General features: G+C 37.9%; 1 protein-coding gene across 2 annotated transcripts in view; it reads right to left on the reverse strand.

Moving 5' to 3' along the window:
* The window catches only part of ITGB8 (integrin subunit beta 8), a 79,190-nt gene that overhangs the window by 42,629 nt on the left and 13,427 nt on the right, over positions 1-23,134 (reverse strand). The window contains exon 3 of one of the 2 annotated variants that reach the window (XM_032287030.1): positions 2,876-2,961. In XM_032287030.1, coding sequence (XP_032142921.1) covers positions 2,876-2,961 — 86 coding nt within the window. The remainder of the gene's footprint in view (positions 1-2,875; positions 2,962-23,134) is intronic. The other variant, XM_032287031.1, reaches the window with a different exon arrangement.

Consider the following 23,134-nt stretch of genomic DNA (forward strand, 5'->3'; position numbering starts at 1 on the left):
TGTATTTTTTTGTAGAGATGGAGTTCACCATGTTGGCCAGGCTGGTCTCAAACTCCTGACCTCAGGTGATCTGCCTGCCTTGGCCTCCCAAAGTGCTAGAATTATGGGTATAAGTCACTGCACCTGGCCTGTTTGGCTTTTTGTTGGTTGTTATTTTCATCAATTTAATATAACATTCTGGGGATATATATATGAGAAGGTTTTTTATTCTCCTATTCATGCCTGAGTCTTTTCGACTTCCAAACATAGCAACCTGCACAGAAATGAGAAAATTCTATCATGTTCTCTTTGACAGTGAAAGTTTTCCTATCATATGTTATGAAAGTATAATTATGCTCCAAGCTTGCCCTCTGAACTCTCACTATGTATGACACCCTGCATCACACATATCAGGTAGGAGAGGAAGAGAATTCTTCAAAACTTATCATGTCTTTCCTGGATGTTAGAAAGGAACATGGGGCATTAAACTAGGTAATATTGATGAAGACTTTTCCATCCTAATTATTTTCCGATTACTTACGTAGTAGTATAGAAGGAAAGAGAAAGCAAAGTATGTGGAATGGCAGATTAACATGCCACATAACAATGCAGGCAAACTGAACACATCCTGTCTAAATTTTCCAGAGACCTTTTACTTTTGAGTAGCTTTGAAAATGATTCAAGCCAGGTTTACTTTCTTACCATTTATCTATCCTAATCATAAGCAGGAAAACAAAAGCCAAAAAACAAAAAAACAAAAAACCCTGCCTCTCCCTCCAGCCTTGCTGGTTGAGAAATCATTGGCGTCAGTCACATCTGTGCCTGAAGGGTGAGGGATCTTCCAAAATTAAATAATCCATTCTTCCTCGCAATGATGTCAGGCAGCCTGCAGGGAGTGGACAGCTAATGGTGTGGATGGTGGCTGAGTCCTAAAACTGGCTGCTTCCCCTGAGGTTGTGTTATTAATGCAGGCAATCCTCCTGGTTTCCTAACCCTAATGAGTTGCTCCAGAGACATGCCAAAGTTCTCTACAGTCCTAACTCCCGCTTCTTAAGCCATGCCTCTGTGCCCAGTGCTTCCCACATTGCTTCATTTCATCCTCACAAGACTGGGAGGTGGGTACAATTTGTATTTCCATTTTAGAGGTATGGAAATCTGAGGTTCAAAGTGATTAGGTAACATGTCTAAGTGTATAACGTTAGAAACTGGTGGAACTCAGATTTGAATCCAACTCAGTTTTTCTTCAGAGCCTGTTCTTTCAATACATAAACTGGACTGCACTGTACTACATAGAATATTTGGGGACATGAGCTCCCAAGTGAGTTTCTGTTTTCCCCAGGATCCCATCTGAAGAATGTGGCCAACAGTGACAGGTTTTCCTTCCTCCCTCCAGCAGCCCTCTCCTTGCTCCTTGACCTAGCTCCTTCCATCTGACAACTGATTTTTCTGAATATGAAAATTCTTCTTTCTGTGGCAGGATGGACAGTTATTCCCAGAGCTGTGGCTCTCCAGATTATTTTCTTCTAGTCAGAGGTGTGAGAGGGAGAAGGAGTCCCTCTGAAACTGACGTTCTATGGCTAACATGTTACATGTGGCTGACAACTGGGCTTCTGTTCTGTCTTTTGAAGGTTCTTCCAAATTACCCTCACTAAAGCATTCAGCAGTTGACAGCAAATTGGCACAAACTTCAGGGCTCTAAGGATTTTCCTTAGTGAAGCAGTAAAAATCTAAAATGAAGTACTGGTTTGGGGTCAGGAAATAACAAGCCATGAAACATTCTTGACAGAGAAAAACCTGGAAGCAAACACCAAATCTGAGGTTATAGAGATGAGGAAAGGGAGATGCTAGAATAAAGTGAATTCTTTTGGTCATTTGACTCACAGGAAGTGGTGGGATTGGACCCAGAAATTGTGAAATTGTCCTCTCTATGACATCCCTGGTTCCAGGAGTTTTGATGAAGTACTTTCTAGTTCATGAATGACATCTGGTTTTCACAATGATGAAGCCCAGAGTCCATCTGGGAAGCCTTTAGGCTATCAGTAGGGAGACTTACTTTCAGATATGCCTACTGTTTCTTGAACCCTTCCCCTGACTCTGTTCTGACTTGCTTCCTAGAAGAAAGTGATGTCCACCATCTGTTGCTACCTTTCAGCTTTCTGTTTTCTCTAAGAAGTAATAAAGGAGGTTGGAAAGATAATGGTAGGCACAGTTGTTAAGTCAGAGGAGACAAAAACTAGAGACTTATCTCCATGTCAAGCACAAGGTCACTAAAGACCTATTTGTTCCAATTCCCAGGAGTTATATAAGTGAATGTAAAATTATTTAGGCAATCTCATACAAGAAGAAATTCCAAGCTAGCAGATCACTTCTTCAGTGCAAATTACCAGATACAGGCAGTTAATTCTAACTGCAGATTACTGACAAAAGCAAACTAACAAAACAGCCCTGGAGCCAAGAAAGAAGGAATGCACTGTAATTGTTTTACTAAGAATTTTGTCATTAGGATTTGTCTCTCTTGGTAGAACAGAAAAACACTTATTTTGAACAGTAGGATACATAACCTAATCCTCAAGCTGAAGCAAGAATTCCACACCAAAGCCTACTGAACTATCAAAAGTTACTAGCTGTGGTTGCCAATTCTCTCTATAGAACAGATGGAAAACATAAAATGGTTTGCACTTCGTTTCAAAATTACCATAATTTTCCTAATAAAAAGGTTATACTTTATAGTCAGCCAGATACACTGTTTCCAAGCATAAAACAAAATAAAATTTTCCTTATGTGCAGCAGTATCTTTTTCCTGATGCACCTTTAGGACAAGGAATATTCGGAAAATGAAGTCATGCTATAGCTCAAGTCAACCATGAGAAAAAGAAAAAAAAAGAAAAAGGCACACCTCTTGAACACACCATCCACAGTCTGGACCCAGTGCAAGGCACCTGGCACAGGATGCTGCATTTGAAGATGCACATCTATTGTCTTCTGTAAGGAAGGAGAAAACAGTTACAATTTACTCTCAAATAGAAAGGATATGTAATTCTAGACTAAAACGCATTTTGAAAACTGAAACAAGAGGACCTTTTATTACAAAAATCCGACAACAAAGATATATCATTTATTGGAGGAAGTTGGCCTGCTCATTGTAATTAATAGATACCTGGATAACTATGATTTCATTATGAGTTTGGGAAAAGGAAGAGTGACAAACCTGTGATTTGGATCAGACTTGGGGGTTTGGCTTCAATTCTTCTACAATAGTAGAGGATGAGGATCCTTCAAATTTTTTAGTAAATTTAAGTTTCACTGTATTTCATATTCTCTGAAGCAAGTAGGTGTTTTGGGTTCTAGAGTTTTTCCTAAAAACTTATTGTTTATAGATGTAAAACTTAGTATATAAATTCACATTAAATCACAGTGAATGAATTTTCTGAGAAATAATCTTGATGGACATATAAAGTCATTGAGAATTCTAATTGTGTTAATATTAATTATTTTGGCTTGAGGAATATCAGAATCAGACATACTGGCATGATTCAGTATTTTAGAAATAAAGTGGTTAAACCGAATGACTTGTTTTAGTTAATTTAATTTCTCAGATTGGATGACTTAAGATCTAAGATCATGACCAATTGATATTTCCGTAGATTCCTGCACATGTCCATAGTATTTTAATAACACAGTTGTGCCTGGAAATTATTTACCTTTATCTCTCTATCCACTAACTGCTGAAACAATTAAAATAAGGCTCATTATTATAGATTGGAATACAACATATGATGCAGAATGAGTCATACATCATTTTATCATGAGTTTGCAGTGGAACAATCACATACTTTCTAGAGCCTATTCTTTACCATGACATGTTCTAAGGACAATGAAAGTCACAGTGTGATATGTCCATCTCACTCACAGTAAACAAAAGGGACATTCTGGATATAGGTGGCTCATCAGATGAGGAGAGAAGCACATAAGCAAACAGTATCACATAGTATAAGATGCACAGAAAGATTTCACCCAAGTGCTGGAAGAGAAGGGAGAAGGTACCTCTCACTCTGCTTTAGAGAGGGATGGATAGGGGTGGAGGAAGAGTGCATATTTAAGGATTGCTTCCCAGAGGCAGTCACATTTAGTATCTCTTTGTCATCTCATTTTCTTTCCTCCAATCCATGTTTATCACTTTAAAAATGTATTACATATAAAAGAAAAGTATGTGTGTGTGCACATTCATGCACTTGTGTGCATGTGCACAATCACACATGGACGTGGTAATTTTAAAGGGAATGGAGACCACAAAATCTCTAGCTAGCCACATTCCAACTGTTTTCTCTTTTTTTCTTTCTCTCTCAACTTTTCCCAACAATCTGGAAATACAGGATAAAAGCAGTTCTGACCTGGAGGTGGAGGGGAAGAGAGAGGAAGGTAGTGGCAGAAGAGAAGAGGGGGAGCAACTGTGTTTACTCCTGTGTTTATAGTTAGAAGTGCTAACTGGGGTGGTATGGAGCACCCTTCCCTGTATTTCCCCAGACATTCAATGGAGTAAGCAGAAAACATCTTTCCCTAGCGCCTCTAATATTCTATTAACTCTTCTATGTATCTCCTTCTATGCTTTGTTCTTCACTTTATATCAACGTTGTATATACATTGACCAAAACTTCTTCACTTCACTTATCTTCCTAGACCTGGCCTAGAACTCAAAGAACTAAAGGTAACTCTGAAGTTTTGGGCTTCCTCTACCACCGGCTTCGCTACCCAAAGTATGAAAAGTCCTTACCCTAAAAATTTTCCATGTGGTATAGACTGCCAAACTGTAAAATCTGCTTACTACTAAAATGTTTAGAAAAGTGAGTGATGCTTTTAGTTTTGTTTACAGAAAGAAAACCAGTTTAGGACTAGACATTAAGCACATTTGCAAACTGCTGCAGTCTGGGTGTGTCTCCCCAAATTCATACATTGAACCTTAGCCTCTGTAATGCCATGGTATTAAGAGGTAGGGCCTTTCGGAGGTGACTAGGTCATAAGGGCCCCACCCTTTTGAATGGGATTAAGGCTCCAAAGCTTTCAGCTTTCTTTGTCCTTCTGCTCTTTCATCACGTGAGGACACAGCAAGTCCCTCACAGGACACTGGATGCTGGCATCTTAATTCTGGACTCCCAGCCTCCAGGACTGTAAGGAGGAAATTTCCACTGTTTATAAATTACCCAGTCACAGGTATTTTGTTTTAGCAGTACGGATGAACTAAGACACAGACCTAACTTGACTTTTGCCAACTTACTTAGCCTTGACTCAACTAAAACATGGAACTAAGTCTATTTCAGTTCAGACCTGACCAAGCCTTTCACTCAACATGAAGACTTTTGTGTTGGCAGTTAAGGCTGCAGGCTCAAAAAGTGGGCAAAGAACATGAACACTTCTCAAAAGAAGCCATTCATGTGGCTAACAATGTGAAAAAAAGCTCAACTTCACCAAACATTAGAGAAATGCAAATCAAAACCACAAGGAGATACCATCTCATGCCAATCGGAATGGCAATTATTAAAAAGTCAAGAAACAACAGATGCTGGTGAGGTTGTGAAGAAAAAGGAACATTTTTTCCAAGTGTTCACATACAATAATGTAATTGAAGGAACTCCAAAAAGAAAAAAGGCTGCAGTCTCAAAAGTAGATCTACCATTTGATTCAGCAGTCCTACCACTGGGTATCTATTCAAAGGAAAAGAAGTCATTATATCAGAAAGACACCTGTGTGCCCATGTTTATCACAGTACAATTCACAATTGCAAACATATGGAATCAGTCTAAGTGCCTATCAGTGGAAGAGTGGACAAAGAAAATGTGATATGGATATACCAGGGAATACTACTCAGGCATAAAATATAATAACGCCTTTTGCAGCAACTTGGGTGGAATTGGAGGCCGTTATCCTAAGCAAAGTAGTTCAGGAATAAAATATCAAAAAGCACGTGTTGTTACTTACAAGGGAGAGCTAAGCTATAGGTACCCAAAGGCATACAAAGCGGTTTAATGAACATTGGAGACTCAGAAGAAGGGTTTGGGAGGGGGCTAAGGGATGAAAAATTACCTGTTGTGTACAATGTACACATAGGAACAATAAGAGCCCAGACTTCATCACCATACAGTTCATCCATGTAATCAAAAACCACTTGTACCCTACTGCTATTCAAGTAAAAAAAAAAATTAAGGACTATAGTCTCATGGAAGGGAAGCTGCAGAGTCTAGGACTCTGGTCTTTGTTTCTAATAGTTGTCTGACCCTGTTCTAAGTTCACTCAGTTTCAAGCTCAGATAAGGCTCCTACTTCCAATTGTACACATGGTAAAAACAAATTTACAAGTGAAAATCTGTTTTCTTTGTATTTCACTCTTTCCTTTAAAAAGTTCTAGTGCCCATCTCTATTCTCAAATTTCAGACACCTAACAAAGAAGACCCAAAGAGAGAGAAATGTTGGTCCTGTCAATACTTCCCAGGTTCCAGGACTGACATTTCTCAGGGTCTACATAACCACAGGAAAAGGATCTAGTAAGTGGATCTGGAGGAGGTGGCCTCATGGTTCTGCAGAACTGGAGGAAGGTCATAAATTGAACTGCATGGGAAGAGTGTCAAACATTATTTCTGGAGAGTGTCATGGTTATACTTCACAGAAAACATGCCAGATACACTTTGGTGTGGAGCATTTTAAGAATTTTTCTGTCTAATTTAAAAATATGCGAGTAAAATACCAAATATACCAATATCAATAATTACAGAAATTTTTTTTTCACTGAATGTTCAAACTATTATGAATGCTATTAGTAGTGTGTGATAGGAATTTCTTCTCTCTCTCACACACAAACACACACTCTTTCTCCTTCCCTCCCCTCCCACAACGCATATACAAACACACCCTTCTGTGAAAGTAAAATCTTTACACTGCATATACAACAGTGCACGACTGCTGTTTACAGACAGGGGCAGTTTGTCATCAGCCTCTGGGTCTACCTAGTTCCTCTGCCCTCCCATCTAACATTACAGGAAAACTACTTTGCAGCAATGGTTTCCTAGCAGCCCTCAGCACTGCACTGACACCTCATTAGAGGGTGTGCCTGAGTGGTTTTTCCCACTTTATAATTATAGTTGCTGCTTGTTCAGCTATTTGCCTAGTGATGTCGCAATATGCATCTTATTCTTTATATTTGAGCACTGCATTTTAATAAGGGTGATTTTTTAAATTGATCCTATGGAAATTTTTAAGCCATGGAAGAAGCATTATAATATGCTAAAGCACAGATCCTTATATCTTCCTCTTGTGCTCATTTGTTTTAGTTCTCATTGCCTCATGAAGCCCATGTTATTAAAAATATACTGCCTTAGTGCTATCTACGATACAAAGACATGGAATCAACCTAGGTGCCCTTCGGTGGTGGGCTGGATAAAGAAAATGTGGTACATATATAATGTGGAACACAACACAGCCATAAAAAAGAGCAAAATCAAGTCCTTTGCAGCACAATGGATGCAGCTGAAGGCCATTATCCTAACCAAATTAATCAAGGAACAGAAAACCAAATACATGTTACCAGTTACAAATGAGAGCTAAACTTTGGGTACACGTGGACATAAACATGAGAACAGTAGACACTGGCAACTACTCGAGGGTAAAAATAGGAAGGGGAGCAAGAGTTGAAAACTGTCAGGTACTGTGCTTAGTACTTGGGAGATGGGATCATTAATACCCCAAACCTCAGCATCATGCAATATACCAGGTAACAAACCTGCACATGTACACTCTGTATCCAAAATAAAAGTTTAAAAAAATGTACTGCTGGCTGGGCACTGTGGCTCGGGCCTGTAATCCCAGCACTTTGGGAGGCCAAGGTGGGTGGCTCACTTGAGGTCAGGAGTTCAAGACCAACTTGGACAATACGGTGAAACCCCATCCCTAATAAAAATACAAAAATTAGCCAGGTATGGTGGGGCATGCCTGTAGTCCCAGCTACTCAGGAGGCTGAGGCAGGAGTGACAGAGCAAGACTCCATTTCAAAAAACAAAACAAAACAAAACAAAACAAAAACTGACTTGACAGAAATCAGAAAAAGATTAATAGCATATTGTCGATAAGTGTGTACATTCTAAGTAATTCTATTTCTGAATCTGTTAGCATGTGCTATGTGTCTTACATTTTCTCATTGTCTTACAACTGTAGATAACAGGTGTGATGAGGTGGTATTGCTAAATAGTTACTTGGAAGAAACTTCCAATGTTCCATAGCAGAGCTACTTACTAGTCTAGTTACCTAAACTCTCTAAGCCTCCATTTCCTCCACTGTAACACAGGGCTAACTATAACCATATCAAATTGTTGATGTGAGGATGAAGTAAGCTAAAGCGTGCCAAACAGAGTGCTCAGGGCACAGTAGCCATTCCATAAAGAAACTCTTGTAATGTTATTATAATTGATATTATCTGCATATACATACATGTATGTTCATGTGTGTATGAAACTATGTTCAAAAAAACAAAAAGATGTTATGTGTCCACAGATTTGTTGTAAATGTAACATGCTGTTTTTAAAATGAAAGTCCCTTGGGTCATAAAGACAAGGTTTTAAAAAAATAAAAATAGGTATTAAGTAAAAAGTTACTGCATTTATTTTAGTTGTTCAAAAATGATTCTTAAAAGTGAATAAGGTTGAATATACACACATCCATCCAATCTATTACAGATACAATTTTGTATTTACTATACAAATTAAATTTGGTATGACTATGAACTGGCTTACTGAAAATCTCTTAGAACACCTGCATTTTATTCATATTTTGCAACATGAACATTGATTTAAGCTGGATAACTTTTAAATTATTTCCGAGAATTAGATGTTTATGACATATGTGAAATGACCTCTATGGCTGTCTGTCATAAAATATAATAAATATCCATCATCAACAGGATAGAGTACACAAAAATCAGGAAACTGCATGTTTATGACACCCACTTAGGTATTCTTTGTTTTTGATGATGCCATTCATTCATATTATTTTGAAAATATTTAACTGATAGAAGTGATGGGGGAAGAAATGGACGAACTAACTCCCCAAAACTAAAAAGGCCAATAGAAGTTTCAGTGTTTAGAATGTGAGCTTTTCAAAAGTCAAGTGATCAGATCAAGTAAAAGTTTTTAAAGACATTTCTAGTTTTTTTCTGCAGTGAAGTCAACAAAATTTCAACAACATTTAAAGGATGTTTATGGTTATCTGGCAGAAAGAACAATTATAACTGATAAAGACTGTAGTACTTGATATTAAGAATCAATCATTCTAGATTCTTCTGTTATTCCTAGAAAAATGATTTGTGAGAAACACATTTTTTTCCAGGCAATATCCCTTTCCTAATTGCATTTACTATACAAATTAAATTAAATTTGGACAAGTGTATAAAGCTACTTCCTTAAAAAAACAAGTAAACACTTTTTAATGAATATATATTCTACTTTGATAACAGTCAAAATCAGAGGAACTGAGCGTAAAGTTTAGAGTATAACTGGGTTTTCCTCCCTCTAAATATACATATCATGGCCATGTAAATATACCTTAAATATATATTACTTGATTACTGAATCTCTCTTTTACATGGAAATATATATGCTATCATTTAATATAAAAATTAAAACAAATAAATACATTGCCATTCTAATCATTTGCCATTACCTAGTTATTCCAAGTTTTTCTTTTTTTTTTTTTTTTAGTTGGACTCTTGCTGTGTTGCCCAGGCTGGAGTGCAGTGGCACAATCTCGGGTCACTGCAACCTCCACCTCCTGGGTTCAAGTGATTCTCCTGCCTCAGCCACCTGAGTAGCTGGGACTACAAGCATGTGCCACCACACTCAGCTAATCTTTTTGTTTTTTGTATTTTTAGTGATCTTGATCTCCTGACCTTGTGATCCGCCCACCTTGGCCTCCCAAAGTGCTGGGATTACAGGCGTGCGCCACCAGGCCCGGCCTATTCCAAGTTTTGATTTGAAGTTTCCTAAAGTCCTCTATAAAAATAAAGGGAAGGAGTAGGTGCTTAGGCCCACTTCTTTGAAAATAAGGCACAGGAAACAAAACAAAACAAAAAGTCAGTTAAATGCTACCAGGGGTTAAGTAAAGCGGCATGAGAGAAAAGGAGGAAGCACAGAAAGCTCTCTGAACAAGGTGGATCTGAGTAGGGAGGTGCTGAAGAGGTAGAGAAGATGTATTACCGGGAAGTTAGTGCCTGAGATGATCCCTCAAAACAGGGGAAACAAGGACCTATTTGTTGAAATAGACAAAGAAGCAGATGCCATTAAAATAATGATAACACATCTGTGGTAAAACTTTAGCTCCTGAATTCCACCAATGCTTATTTAAACTGTGTCTTATAGAATTAATTGAACAAAATTCATGAAATTCAAAATACCTATAGTTCGCTCCTGAATGATGCTTTCAGGAATTACTACTCTCTGCTAGTATCACGCAGCCTAGACTGGCACATACCTCTCCTTTGCCTCCACCATGGTCTTTAATTTGTTTCAAAGTTGTAGCAAACAAGCATTCAGCCCACGGAAATGAAAATAAGCATTGTTATGGGACAAACTATTTTCTCTAAATAATTTGGTCTCTACTTTCACTTGGGAAAACATATAACAGTATTTATGTTTAGTGAAGACCAATTTGGATTCCTCTTTATGTTGTCTTTTCTGATCGCTGCTCCAGTGATTAGGTTTGATCATCCAAACATATATTTGGAAGAGAAGGAGGTGGTATAATAATGTTCAATTCTTATATAGTAGCTCAGCAAGACATTGAGGGAATGAGGACATTACAAGAAAAAAAAAATTGTTTTAATTCCTGAGAAAGACCCTGAGTAGAGATTGTTAGCAAGTGATTTACTGGAACAGGCAGTGAGACGTGGCAGCAAGCATCTATGTTGGTGTGATGGGAGTCTGGCTTCCGGCTGAACCCTCCCAGAGCTTTGAGCCCAAATGACAACACAAAGTTGTCCCACCTGCAAGCCTGGGGCCTGTTTCCTACCCCATATGGGACTGTCATTGGCTGCAGGCAGCCTGGTACGGGGAGGAGTGAGGTTGGAGTAGGCTGATGTTCCAGGCATCTCTGAGCAAAGTCACTCCTTTTGGTGGAGGGCAATTCCTTTGAGAAGGTGGCAACTGTGAGCTATAAACTGCCAGAATACAGAGCAGCTGGAGATGGCACACCAGCCCTCTAAAAAGAGCATGGGTGGGGCACTAGCAATGTCTATGCAATAATCTCCCCCAGAGGGTGATAAATGGTTAGAATATCGTGGTAGACACTGCTGTTTGCCTGACTGTTCTTAACTAACAGACTCCTAGATCTGTTGAAGGTGTCATTGGGAACTGAAATGCCACAATTCTCACCTTCTCTTGCAATGACGATGATTGTGTAACTAATTATGATGATTTAAGTGGAAGCAGAAGTTTCGGAATGGGGCTTCTGTGAAAGTTTTTCAAAAAAGTCGCCCCCCCCCCCAACTTTTTTCTCCCTATGCCCATCCTGCTTCTTTCTGCCTGGAACATGGATGTGATGTCCAGACCCTCAGCAGCCATATCAGACTTGAGGGAACTTGTCTCACAGAAGCCAAGGCTAAAGACAACAGGAGGAAAAAAGCCCAGGTCTCTCAGAACACCACAGAGACCCTGTATCTGCTCCTGTTTACTCTCAGAACTCTGTCTGATGTGAAAGGAAATTTTACTTGAATCTTATTTCATTCTATTTTCAAAGACCGTCTTACTTGCAGATAAACACAATTCCTAACTGATAAATTTTCATCTGAGTTTTGAAAGATAAATAAGAGTCTCTAACAGAATAAATGAAAATGTTTTAAAAGAAATGTTAAGCATAAAATTATTTGAAGTAGAACATCCACACTAAAGAGATGTATTTCTAAATACTTATTTGTTTGTTTTCCCTTGGAAAAGTAAGAATATCACAATATCAGTTCCTGGGACGAAAGGTGCTTAAATACATTTTCTTTATATACCCAGTATGTAAGCCTCATATATACACTCAATATATTAGCATATACTCAATAATAAATGTGTAATTAATAAATAGTATTCTAAGTAGAGATTAGTTTGGCAATTTAATTCCTGAATTTTTATAACTCTTGACTACATACGTTTTTAAGTAATCTTCATTTCTAAAACCTATTTATTGCAAAAGGCAGTGTAACTATGTTTACATAATGATACATAACTAGCTGAATTCATCTTTATGTTTCCACAAACAAAAACGGATTACTGTTTTCTTATACTTGGTCTTTTGATATTGTGTAGTTCAGCTGAACTAGCTTATTTTTAAAGAACTTTGAAGTTATAATAAAATGATACTGAATTAAAATAATCTTTCTTAATGCTGCCATCCTCAGGATGTACCACCAAATTCACTTACTTTTCCTTATTGCACAGATCTAAAACAAATTTAAATTCATCAAATGTTTCTTGTCCCTTGAAAAGTGAGTATCCCTGACTGAGCAGAGTTTTCTTGTAATGCTGATTAGGAAACAGCACTATTATCTTTGGTTTTCAGTAGGTAGGTTTTTAAGGCTTTTATTGTATATAATCTTTATGTTTCAGGGACAAACTTCAACTTTTCCTGTTATATAGTGACTAATTTATGTGATTATAACAGGGTTTTATGCTAGCATAAAGATCTTTGAAGAGCAAAAGAAAAACAAACAAACATGTTCAACCTTGGGCAGGTTAAGAAATGTTAGGGCAATGGAATGCATTCCATTAGTCTGCCCTGCCCTGTTTAGGGCAATCCCAGCATGAGTCACAGCTTAAAGTGGGCTCGGATGGCATAAATCAAAACTCTAGGTCACGAGGGAATTTACAAGAACCATTGTGAAGCCACTAATGACATCCATGGTGTTGAAACAGGCCATCATGAGAAGCCTGGTCACATGGGACCATCATACAACTTTTTATTATGATTCACCTATGTCCATCGTAATCAACCTTGCAATGAAAAAGCTCTGATTGCCCACACATTAGGTGACTATATAATTTATGATCTATATTGGGACACTTTTTTACGTGAAAGGTGCACCGTTAATTTTACCGGGGCAAGAGGTGTAAACTGGAACTCCTCAGGAAAGTTGAAGTCTAAGGTCACCCTAAACATAGAGTATTCCTGTGTTGTTGAATGGGAAATCAAAACGATAAACAAGGCAATTCATGCTGAGTTTACAGGAGATATAAAAGGAGAAAGAGGACATCATGAGTTAATGAGGCACTCTTTTGACATAAAGGTAGACTTGAAGCTGGTTTTGAAGGATAGATGAAATGCAGAAATCTGGTTAAGAGCTGTTTGATTATCTTCAGATTATACCTTATGTACATCTTGACATATATTATTTGATGTGGAAAGGAGATGACCAAACATAAAGAATATTTGTCATTTATATTTGAAACTGACTTTGTAGTCCATATTATTTCCCAGGCAAAACAATTTCTCTAGGCAGCCAAATGGTCACTCAACACACAAGAAGAGTAGTTCTTGAAGAGGAATAAATTCAGTTTTGCAATTGCTCATTTACCAGAATACTTCAATGTGCCTTTTGACACTCACCTGCTGGGAATTTTCAAGAATGACAGAAAGGAAAAAAGATGGGTGTCAAAACCATATCGCCTCTCTGTACAGATTTTCCTACATTAGACTTGGAACTTGAAAAAAGGATCAAAATCTCAAGATTCCAGGAGGGCTCCCAAGGCCCCTCAATGGCAAATTCTAGTTAGAGCTTCATTTGTCTAACTTGGAAAAGCAATATTAGTCATGTGCTTTGTGTCTTGTTTTCACTGGAACTTTTCCATACATTCCAACTGTCCTGTTTATGAGGCACACTCCCTTTCTATAAAAGCCAAAATATTCACCGGTTTCCCACTCTGTTCCTCTAAATAATGTTTTCAGTCTACCACACTAGAGTTCCAGGGGCTCTTCCTATTTTCATTTCCAACTCTTGGCAGGTATAGATTTCCTTTCTCCAATTAAAAAAAAAGTACTCTGTTTTTCATGTCCAAACTTCAAATGCCATGGTTAAGGAGATTTAAAAAAATGCCCTAGGATAGTAGGAATGCATTCTCTATATTGCATCCTTTAAACTTAAATTCATATTGCAGGTGTGGACTTGATTAGAGTAACAAAGCAACATGCTATATTGTAAGATATTTAGTTATAAGTAAAAAATGAATACTGGTAAATTAAAACAACATGAATTTTAGGTCACTTAGGATTTGGTTTTCCTGTAATCACATTTGAAAGTTCAAAAATATATTTAATATCAAGACTCTGCACTTGAAAATTAAATCTCTATGTACAGTACAATAAAATTAGAGAAAATTTAAAAAATCAAGTATCTGTTACATGATTACACTGTATTGGCCCTATGCCAAGCACTTTATATAAATTATCTACTTGAAGCTTCATAAAACTCCCATGAAGAAAGTTCTGCTATGCCCATTTTACAGATGGAGAACTACAGCTTAGAAAGGCAAAGTGTCATCTAAAGTCACAGAGGTGGTAAATACAGAGACCAAGTTTGAACCCAGTTCTGATGACAGAACCTTTTCTTGTTAGTACTGTCCTTGGTGGAATAGAGAATAACACAGAAAAAGACCATTATTCCAAAGTATGACTGAAAACCCCTTGCTATTTAGTACTATTATTAGTTCTTACTTGATGACTCAACAATAATCCCCAAGTACCTCTAGGTAATTCTTTAATACACGTAGTATGTCATTACTTTTATCATCAGTGCTAAAGTAATCCCATTTTCCCACTCTAAAGATGAGAATGTTAGATTCTCCCCAATAGGATTATTTTCCTTCCTTGGAGTCAAAGACTCTCCTAAATACTTTGGTACCCTTTTCAAAATTCATTTACTTTCTATGCACAGCGAAACTCTGAGTTTTAGCGTGAAAGCCCTAGCTTGAACACCTCACTGAGCACATGAAGCAGATTAGCTGGCACTTGTTCAGCAGAGGGGAAAGCTGTCCATTTACAACCATGTTTCCCCAACCTCTTGTCATGGTACAGCTCTGAGCTGCATTCTAATTAGGCAGTAGCACAGGAAGTGGTGTTCGCAGTTCCTATTTCTGTTTGTGAATTTCTAGGTCTGTCCTGAAAGCCAAATCTTGAAAAGGGGAGAAGGCAACGTGTTCTGGTCCTAACCCTGCCTATATGCTGGCCTCAGCTTCATAAACTAAGTTTGCTAAACTGAGGCTTTGCTTCCTCATTGACGATGCAGGAAAAATGTTCCCCTCATTATGTGCTGTGTTCCTCTACTGAGCTGTGAAAACATTTTGAAAAGTGGAGTGCAACTTAACAATGACATGATTGGTGGAGAACATTTGCTTTATAGCATGTACAGTTCTGTGAGTTTATGGGACTATCTTAAGATACAATGTATAATAGAAACTATTTATTTTAAAAGGCCACCAAAGGCTGGGTGCAGTGGCTCACACCTGTAATCTCAGAACTTTGGGAGGCTAAGGCAGGCAGATCACCTGAGATCAGGAGTTCAAGACCAGCCTGGCCAATGTGGCAAAACCTCATCTCTACTAAAAATACAAAAATTAGCTGAGTGTGGTGGTGGGTGCTTATAATCTCAGCTACTCAGGAGACTGAGGCAGGAGAATCACTTGAATCTGGGAGGCGAAGGTTGCAGTGGGCTGAGATCACGGCATTGCACTCCAGACTGGGCGACAAGAGTGAAACTCTATCTCAAAAAAAAAAAAAAAAAAAAGTAAGACAATTAACTCAATAAAGGGAATTTTTTTTTTAAAGGACAGCAAAATCCCTATATATTTGATACAACAATTACTAGTAATGCAGACTGATTATTCTTTGTTTTATGTTTTAGCACAGTCAGCAAAGAGGCATAAGCAAAACATTGGTGGGTGGAAGGGTGTTCTGTGTGTTGACTTTGGTAGTATGTAGTTTCACATCTGGCAAAACTCATCCACTGACATTTTAAATAAATATGGTTTATTGATGTAAATTATTTCAATAAATTTTATTCACAATTAGCATTGTAAGTTAACTTAGATGGAGTATTTATTAGATAAAAGACAATCAGTGCACAGTGAAGAAATGTATTTCTTTCCTGCCAGTATATAGGCAAAACATTAAACAACAGTATATGCGTTTTTAGAAAAAAAGCCAGTGACACCTTATGTTTCTATTTTGCTGTTGTTCTTTTTTTTTTTTTTTATTACAGATTAGATAGTGGTTATTTAAAGTTGTTTATCCCTATATGGCATTTGATTTACATATCCTCTTTTATTCAGATTAATTTATTTTAATGCTTCTTCATATGGATTGAACTTGTTTGTGAGAGAAAATATTTTTCAAATTCAAAGCTTATTTGTTATGTTCTGCTTGCAATTTCTTGCCAACTCTTAGCAGCCTGACAAATTGAATGGAGTAGGTAGTGACACTAATGTAAGATTAAGTATCTTAGTAACTAGCACTATTAGGTTGGTGCTAAAGTAATTGTGGGTTTTGCCATTGAAAATAATGTCAAAACCCACAATTACTTTAGCACCAACCTAACGTTATGATCAATAGTAATACAAATATAGTGTGAACTGCACATCAATATTATATTTTATATTCTGTTCTCTAAAGTAAATCCTTTTCTACGCTCAATACCAAACATGACTCTAAATATTTGTCTTTTCTAAAATTCATTTTATTTGGCGATTCAGACAAAAGGGAACTCTGAATTATTATAAAATATGTTAACCTAACTACATCTTATAGGACAGATAATCTTCTATAATATCTTACAATTTTACAATTTTCAATTAGTATTTGTTCAGTTTAATTTCATCAGTAGAAATTTGAAAAAATATAGCACAGTAGAAGTGGTAAATTCAGAAAATTTAATATTGACACCATATTATGAACTATAGTCCATCTTGTCCTATAAAATTCTTTTTCCATATTCTCCATATTTCCCCAAATGGTCTAGCTACTGTTTCTCCTTCATCAAAAGTCAGCTTTATGCAGAGTTCAACATTCCTTGGGGAAATGTTCAAACGGTGCTTTTCAAACATATCCTCCTTGTTCCCACTGGCTGCTTATGAGATTCTCTCCAAGCTTACATCTTACAACACTGATCAATCTCTATTCTTTCAAAGCTCACAGCTTTTATTTATATGCTCCCTGATCTTGTTATCAGCACCAGAAACGACTAAATTTACAAGGTCTTCATCTCTTTGCTCAAGGTTTTTCTCTTACCCAAATTACCTCCACACCTCACTACCTCCACCATGGACAGAGCCATTAGGAATCTCTGGGGCCAGGAGCTGTAGCTGAGAATTCTCATGAGCTATAGAGGGGCCACTGGATAAAGGAACCATGAAAGAGTTCTTAGGTATGAAAAACCAAAGAGAAGCAGAATCAATAACAAATTCAAGAGGAGCCAGAGGATGAGACAGAAGGCAGGCTACTGATTCAAGAACTTTAAAACATGGAGTTGAAAGTAAACAGGAGGTCAGACATAAATGTGGTAATGCATCCTAAGCAACATCTGATTATCTGAGGCTGCCTTATGGGGCACTGCCAGAAGCCTATTAAGGATTGGGTTCCCTCCAAATTTCTTTCTCACCTCAGCTAGTTCCTAGACCCTGCTTTCATTAATTTCTTGTTGACTGTCTATCTTATGTTTTCATAGTCATTATTCTAATTCTTTCTCATCAAATCCACAAGAACTCATACCAAGTCCTCTCACTTAAGATATGACCCTAACATTACCTTTATATTATCAAGAAGATTGAAATAATATTCCTTTCTTTCAAGCCAAAATTGTCTTTGTTCTCTTATTAGGAAAATATCTCTCTTCATTGCCATGATCATTTCTTCTATCTTTCTAGTTAATTGCTCACTCAAAGGCAAATAATAATTCCTAATTACATTTAGCAACTAGCACTTAGCAATGTTTAAATGTCCTCTGCTTTTCAACAGTGAGTGGGGACTCTGTCACTTCTCCCATTCTCAAGCAACTCCCCTTGTTATGTCTTTGGCTATTTTCACATTGCTCTCTCAACTCTACAGCTTGATGACTGTGAACTAACAAGAATCCAAGTCTCACTTCCTTGAACATGACCACCAAATTAGCACCTTCAGTTCCAAACCCTCACCCAAGCTTCAACTTCCAAGAATCTGCTGGACAACTCACTCAGATTCCTGCCACAACTTCAAAATCTTCAAGTTTCAAACATTATGTTCCTCTTCCTAACCTGAATGATCTATTCCATTAATTACATTATTTCCCCATCTATTCTGATTTAAATCTTTGTTGTCAACCTTGACTCCTCTCTCTACCATAGCCTCAATAACCTGTCCATCAGCAAAACTTTTTGCTTTGACTTTAATGTCTTTAGTATTTCTCACTCCCTCTTTCCATTTCTATGGATCCTAGTTGAGACCCTCCTTATTGATCATTTGCTTTAATGTAACAACTTTCTCAGAGTCTCTTACAAACACCACTTACCACTAAAAATCACTACATATATTGTTGCCAGTGTCTTTTGTTGATACAGCGTGATCACATTGGTATTCCACTATACAATAAAGTCAAAATAAAACAAAAAAAATGCCTGGAATTATTCCCACCACCTGAGTAGTAAAGTGTCTCAGTCCATTCAGGCTGCTATAACAAAATACCTTAGACTGGGTAGTTTACAAACAACAGAATTTATTTCTCATAATTTTGGAGGCTGGCAAGTCCAAGACAAAGACAGTAACAGATGTGGTGGTATGGTGAAGGTGCCTTCCTCATAGGTGGCACCTTCTTGCTGTATCTTCAGATGGCAGAAGGGATAGACGAGTTCCCACAGACCTTTTTCATAAGTGCACTAATAAAATTCATGAGGTTTTCAACTTCAGGACCTAATCATTTCCCAAAGGCACCACCTTTAATGCCAGTACACTGATGATTAGATTTCAACACATGAATTTTGGAGAAGCACTAACATTCACATCATAGCACAAAGTTCTAACAAATCTACCTGCCTTTAACTCCAAGGTGCTCTCTTTTGCTTCTCCCCTAAGGCCCTATGTCATGTTCAATGTACACCTCCTCTCTGCCTGCAGAACGACCTTCAGGTATAATCCTCAGGTGTTGTATACTTCTCAGGCAATCACTTTAATCACCTGGAGTCAAGAGTGACTTAAGACACACAAAGGAAGTCCATGTTGCTTTTGGCAGATGGGGCAGGGTGAAATAAGTCAGGCTTCCTCAGACCTTGTCTCTTCCTTTCTTAAGAATCAAGAGCAAATCTCAGAACCTCCCCCTTGCCCCTCAACCACTCACAGTATCATCACCACTATCCAGTTTAGATCCCAAAGACTAATCTCACTTATCCCTGTTTATTGCACCAGTTCCTACAAGAAGCCCAAGACTCCCAGATTCACCCTCATTCCCCCAAAACATTCTAATCCCTAGAAGGCTCTGCACAACCCCTCTTTCCTCTTTATCTCCCACTTCTTTACAACTCCAGAAACCCATCCCCTGTGCCCTCTGAAATTAATGCTCCATTTCCAGAAGGACTGCCTATATCCCAGTCCCTTATCTGAATGTTCCCTTTACCCTCTTGCTTGAACAGAAACCTGGCTTTCCCCTGAGAACTCGTCTTCCCCTGACCTCATGAGTAATGGCTGATGTTTCTCCCAGAACCCTAATGGCCTTGAGCTTGGAGATATGTGTCATCCTGAGTCCTCACTACTACTCACAGGCACCTCTCCCTCTCTCATCCCTTAATCTTCCCACCCCCAGCTTTGATACTTATAACTTATCACCCACTATTCTGAATTGTTGCAGGCATTCACTGATATTTACCAACCATAGGGAGATGCTTTCTCATTTCTAGAAAATGTTGCCTCCTTGCTTGCTATAATTTTCTCCATCAAAACTCCTATGTCAATTCTGGACAATTTTTGTATATACACACGTCATCTTTACAATATAAGATCATCAGCTCCTTATTCTCTTCTCGTCAAATTATTTTGTCCTCCACCCTGATTTAGCTACTTTGCTTCGACGGGCAGACCTTAGACCTCATAATTACCAGTAACTGCAACTTCTCTATAATTCCAGTTTCACATATCACCCTCTTTGACCACCACCTCTTGTCTTACAAGCTAATTCACTCTGCCTAGCATCCAGACATCAGCAGTCTGCCACTACCAGTCCTTCAGTCCTCCCACACATTAAAAATCTCTCACATTGCTTCATAGCCTCTCACCTCTCTAACCTTTCTCCAGTTACAGAAAAGGCAAACTCTCTTACTGCCTTGACGGCTTGGCTCAAACACTGGTCTTTCTGAATGAGGCCTACCCCACCTTATCTACCTGAAATGGCAACTCTCTCCTCCCCGCAACCCTGCTCCACTTTTCCCCATAGCACTTACCACCTTTGAGCAGACTAGATAATTATGTATAACCATTATTTTTTTTTATTTTGTCCGCCCACCCCAAACATGTAAGATTTATGAGGACAGGAATGTTTGTCCTTTAGTTTCCTCATATTTTCATACTCTGAATGGTACTTGCCACACAGTTGTTGAAAAATATTTATTAAATAATTAGCACATATTAGATTTTAGTTAAAATTATAGAATTTATTGAGTTATAATGTCAATATCCTCCTAGAAAGTGATATATTATTGAGGCAGATGATATATTGTTCATATTTCCCTTCCTGAGGCCCTGGGACTTGGCTCAGATATCACCTTCTCAGTGAGACATTCTCTAATTATCCTACTTCAGATCATACCTCCTTCTCCAGCACTCTTGACTACCCATCTGGGGTTCTTTCTCTCTACAGAAGGTACTAGATACTTAGTGCTGTCTGGTGTGCTATACATTCTCTTTCTTTAATTTGTCAAATGTCTGTCTCTCTCCATTAGAATGAAAGCTCCACAAGAGCAGATTTTTTTTTTTAAGTTTTAACAGATGTATTTCAAATACAGAATGTTTTACAGGAGTCCACAAGCTTTTCATCTCTTAAAAAAAAGACTTAATTTTTAGGGTTCAAAAATTCCATTCTTCAAAAGAAATGTCCAAGTTCTATAGCTTCAAACTTTCTACAGTCAACTACCTGACTGTTCCATGCCACCCCAGACAAACCTGACATGAATGAATTACTTCATGTGTTACTGTCTTCCCCAAAATAAAGTTAAAAAATGAGCTACTCATAAATGCAGATCTCTAATACAGTATCTAACACAAAAGAAGCTATAAAAACACAATTTTTTCCTTATTTGATTAGCTAGAAGTTTACCTCGGTAAAAGAAAAAAAAAATTTACAAAGCGTAACCCTGGGGTTCATGTTATTCTCAAGACGTTTAACTACTCAAAATGACAATTACATCTTTAAGAGTATAATAAAAGGGCTGGAAAACAGCAACACAATTGACAAAAGTGTAGATGCTAAATAAACAAAAGCTTTTTTTTTCTTAACTAGTAGGAAGAATCCAAAGCTTGGGGAAATCTCAGAATAAAAAAAAAAAAAAAAAAAAAGAAAGAGGAAAAATTTTTTATCTGGTTCCCTGCTGTATCCCTGAGGCTTAGAGCAATACCAGGCACAGTGAAAGAGCTCAGTATGTATTCACTGAAGGAAAGGATGAATGAATGTCTCCCCTGCATTGCCCAAAAACATCCTACGCGCTCTCTCTTTCGTTTACTTCTGTGACATTCAGGTGACTTGCTCCTAACACTGTCCCTTCTCTTGATCAACTCTGGAACTCAGCTGGGGATGCCTCTCCCTGGGCAGGCTTTGTTCTGCTACTACATTTGCCCCTCTGGCCATTCTGCACGGCTCGCTGCACACATACAAAGCACTATTGTTTCCCACACATTGTCCCTGAATTTCACCACTTTGATATCCTCACTCTACTCATCTAATAAATTAAAACTGACACTTCTGTTCTTCTTGTCTTTACACACACATTTAGAAGTTTCTTCTAATAGCAAAAACAATGCAAATAATTATGTGTACTATTGGAGCCTAGAAAATGTGGACTGTATGTATTGTAAAATCGAAATAGCTGGAACCTTCAATTAATCAGGGTTCTACATTTTAATTCTCTCCTGAAAAATGAGAAAAACTAAAACGAAGTATTATTCCTTTCAAGACACTGCAAGGTTCTTTCTTGCATCAGAACACATTTGACCTATTTCCTGTCTGAATCAGAAGACTAAAGCTCTATAGCACTGATGGCCCAAGCCACTTACCTCACCCCACAGCACCATCTCATATTGTATGCTCTCACGGTTCCTCAGGCTTAACTACCCCATCTACTTGATACCTTACTTCCTCTCTGTCCCCATAGCAATTAGTCCAATGTGAAATGCACTGAGCAGGTGCTCAAGCAATGAATTCATTTATTGATTAAATGGTAACTGTGACACTTTGCAAATCTGATCAAATAATAACTGTAAGACTTTGTTCAAAAATCAAAGAAAGTTTAAATGATGTACTTACCAAGAAAGGAAAGTGTACACATACATATTAAAAAGATGTTCAAAAGCAAGAGTTAGAACATAAATGGCCATAGAATTTAATTAATTGAAACATCACCTTTCATAGACACTCTAGGTGACCAGGATTTTACTATAACTATTTTTTACCTGCTCGTTAGGTAGCTCTGTTAGTATTATCAAAAGCTACTTGAAGGCGGGCACAGTGGCTCATGCCTGTAATCCCAGCACTTTGAGAGGCCAAGGTGGGTGGATCATGAGGTCAGGAAATTGAGACTATCCTCGCCAACATGGTGAAACTTTGTTTCTACTAAAATACGAAAAATTAGCTGGGTGTGGTGGCACGCACCTGTAGTCCCAGCTACTCAGGAGTATAAGGCAGAGAATCACTTGAACTCGGGAGGCAGAGGTTTGCAGTGAGCCAGATTGCACCATTGTACTCCAGCCTGGGTGACAGAGTGAGACTCCGTCTCAATAAAATAAAATAATAAAATAAAATAAGATAAAAAGCTACTGGATTAGAGGAAGAGAATGGGCAAAGATTTAGTCAAAAGAGAAAGAACATTATCATGTGGGAGTGGAGAGCAGAAAAGTCCACTTCTTTTTGAGGTTGTAATAAT

The sequence above is a fragment of the Sapajus apella genome, unplaced genomic scaffold (assembly GCF_009761245.1).
Source record: "Sapajus apella isolate SASKATOON/1434 unplaced genomic scaffold, GSC_monkey_1.0 scaffold19, whole genome shotgun sequence".
Taxonomy (NCBI): Eukaryota; Metazoa; Chordata; class Mammalia; order Primates; family Cebidae; genus Sapajus; species Sapajus apella.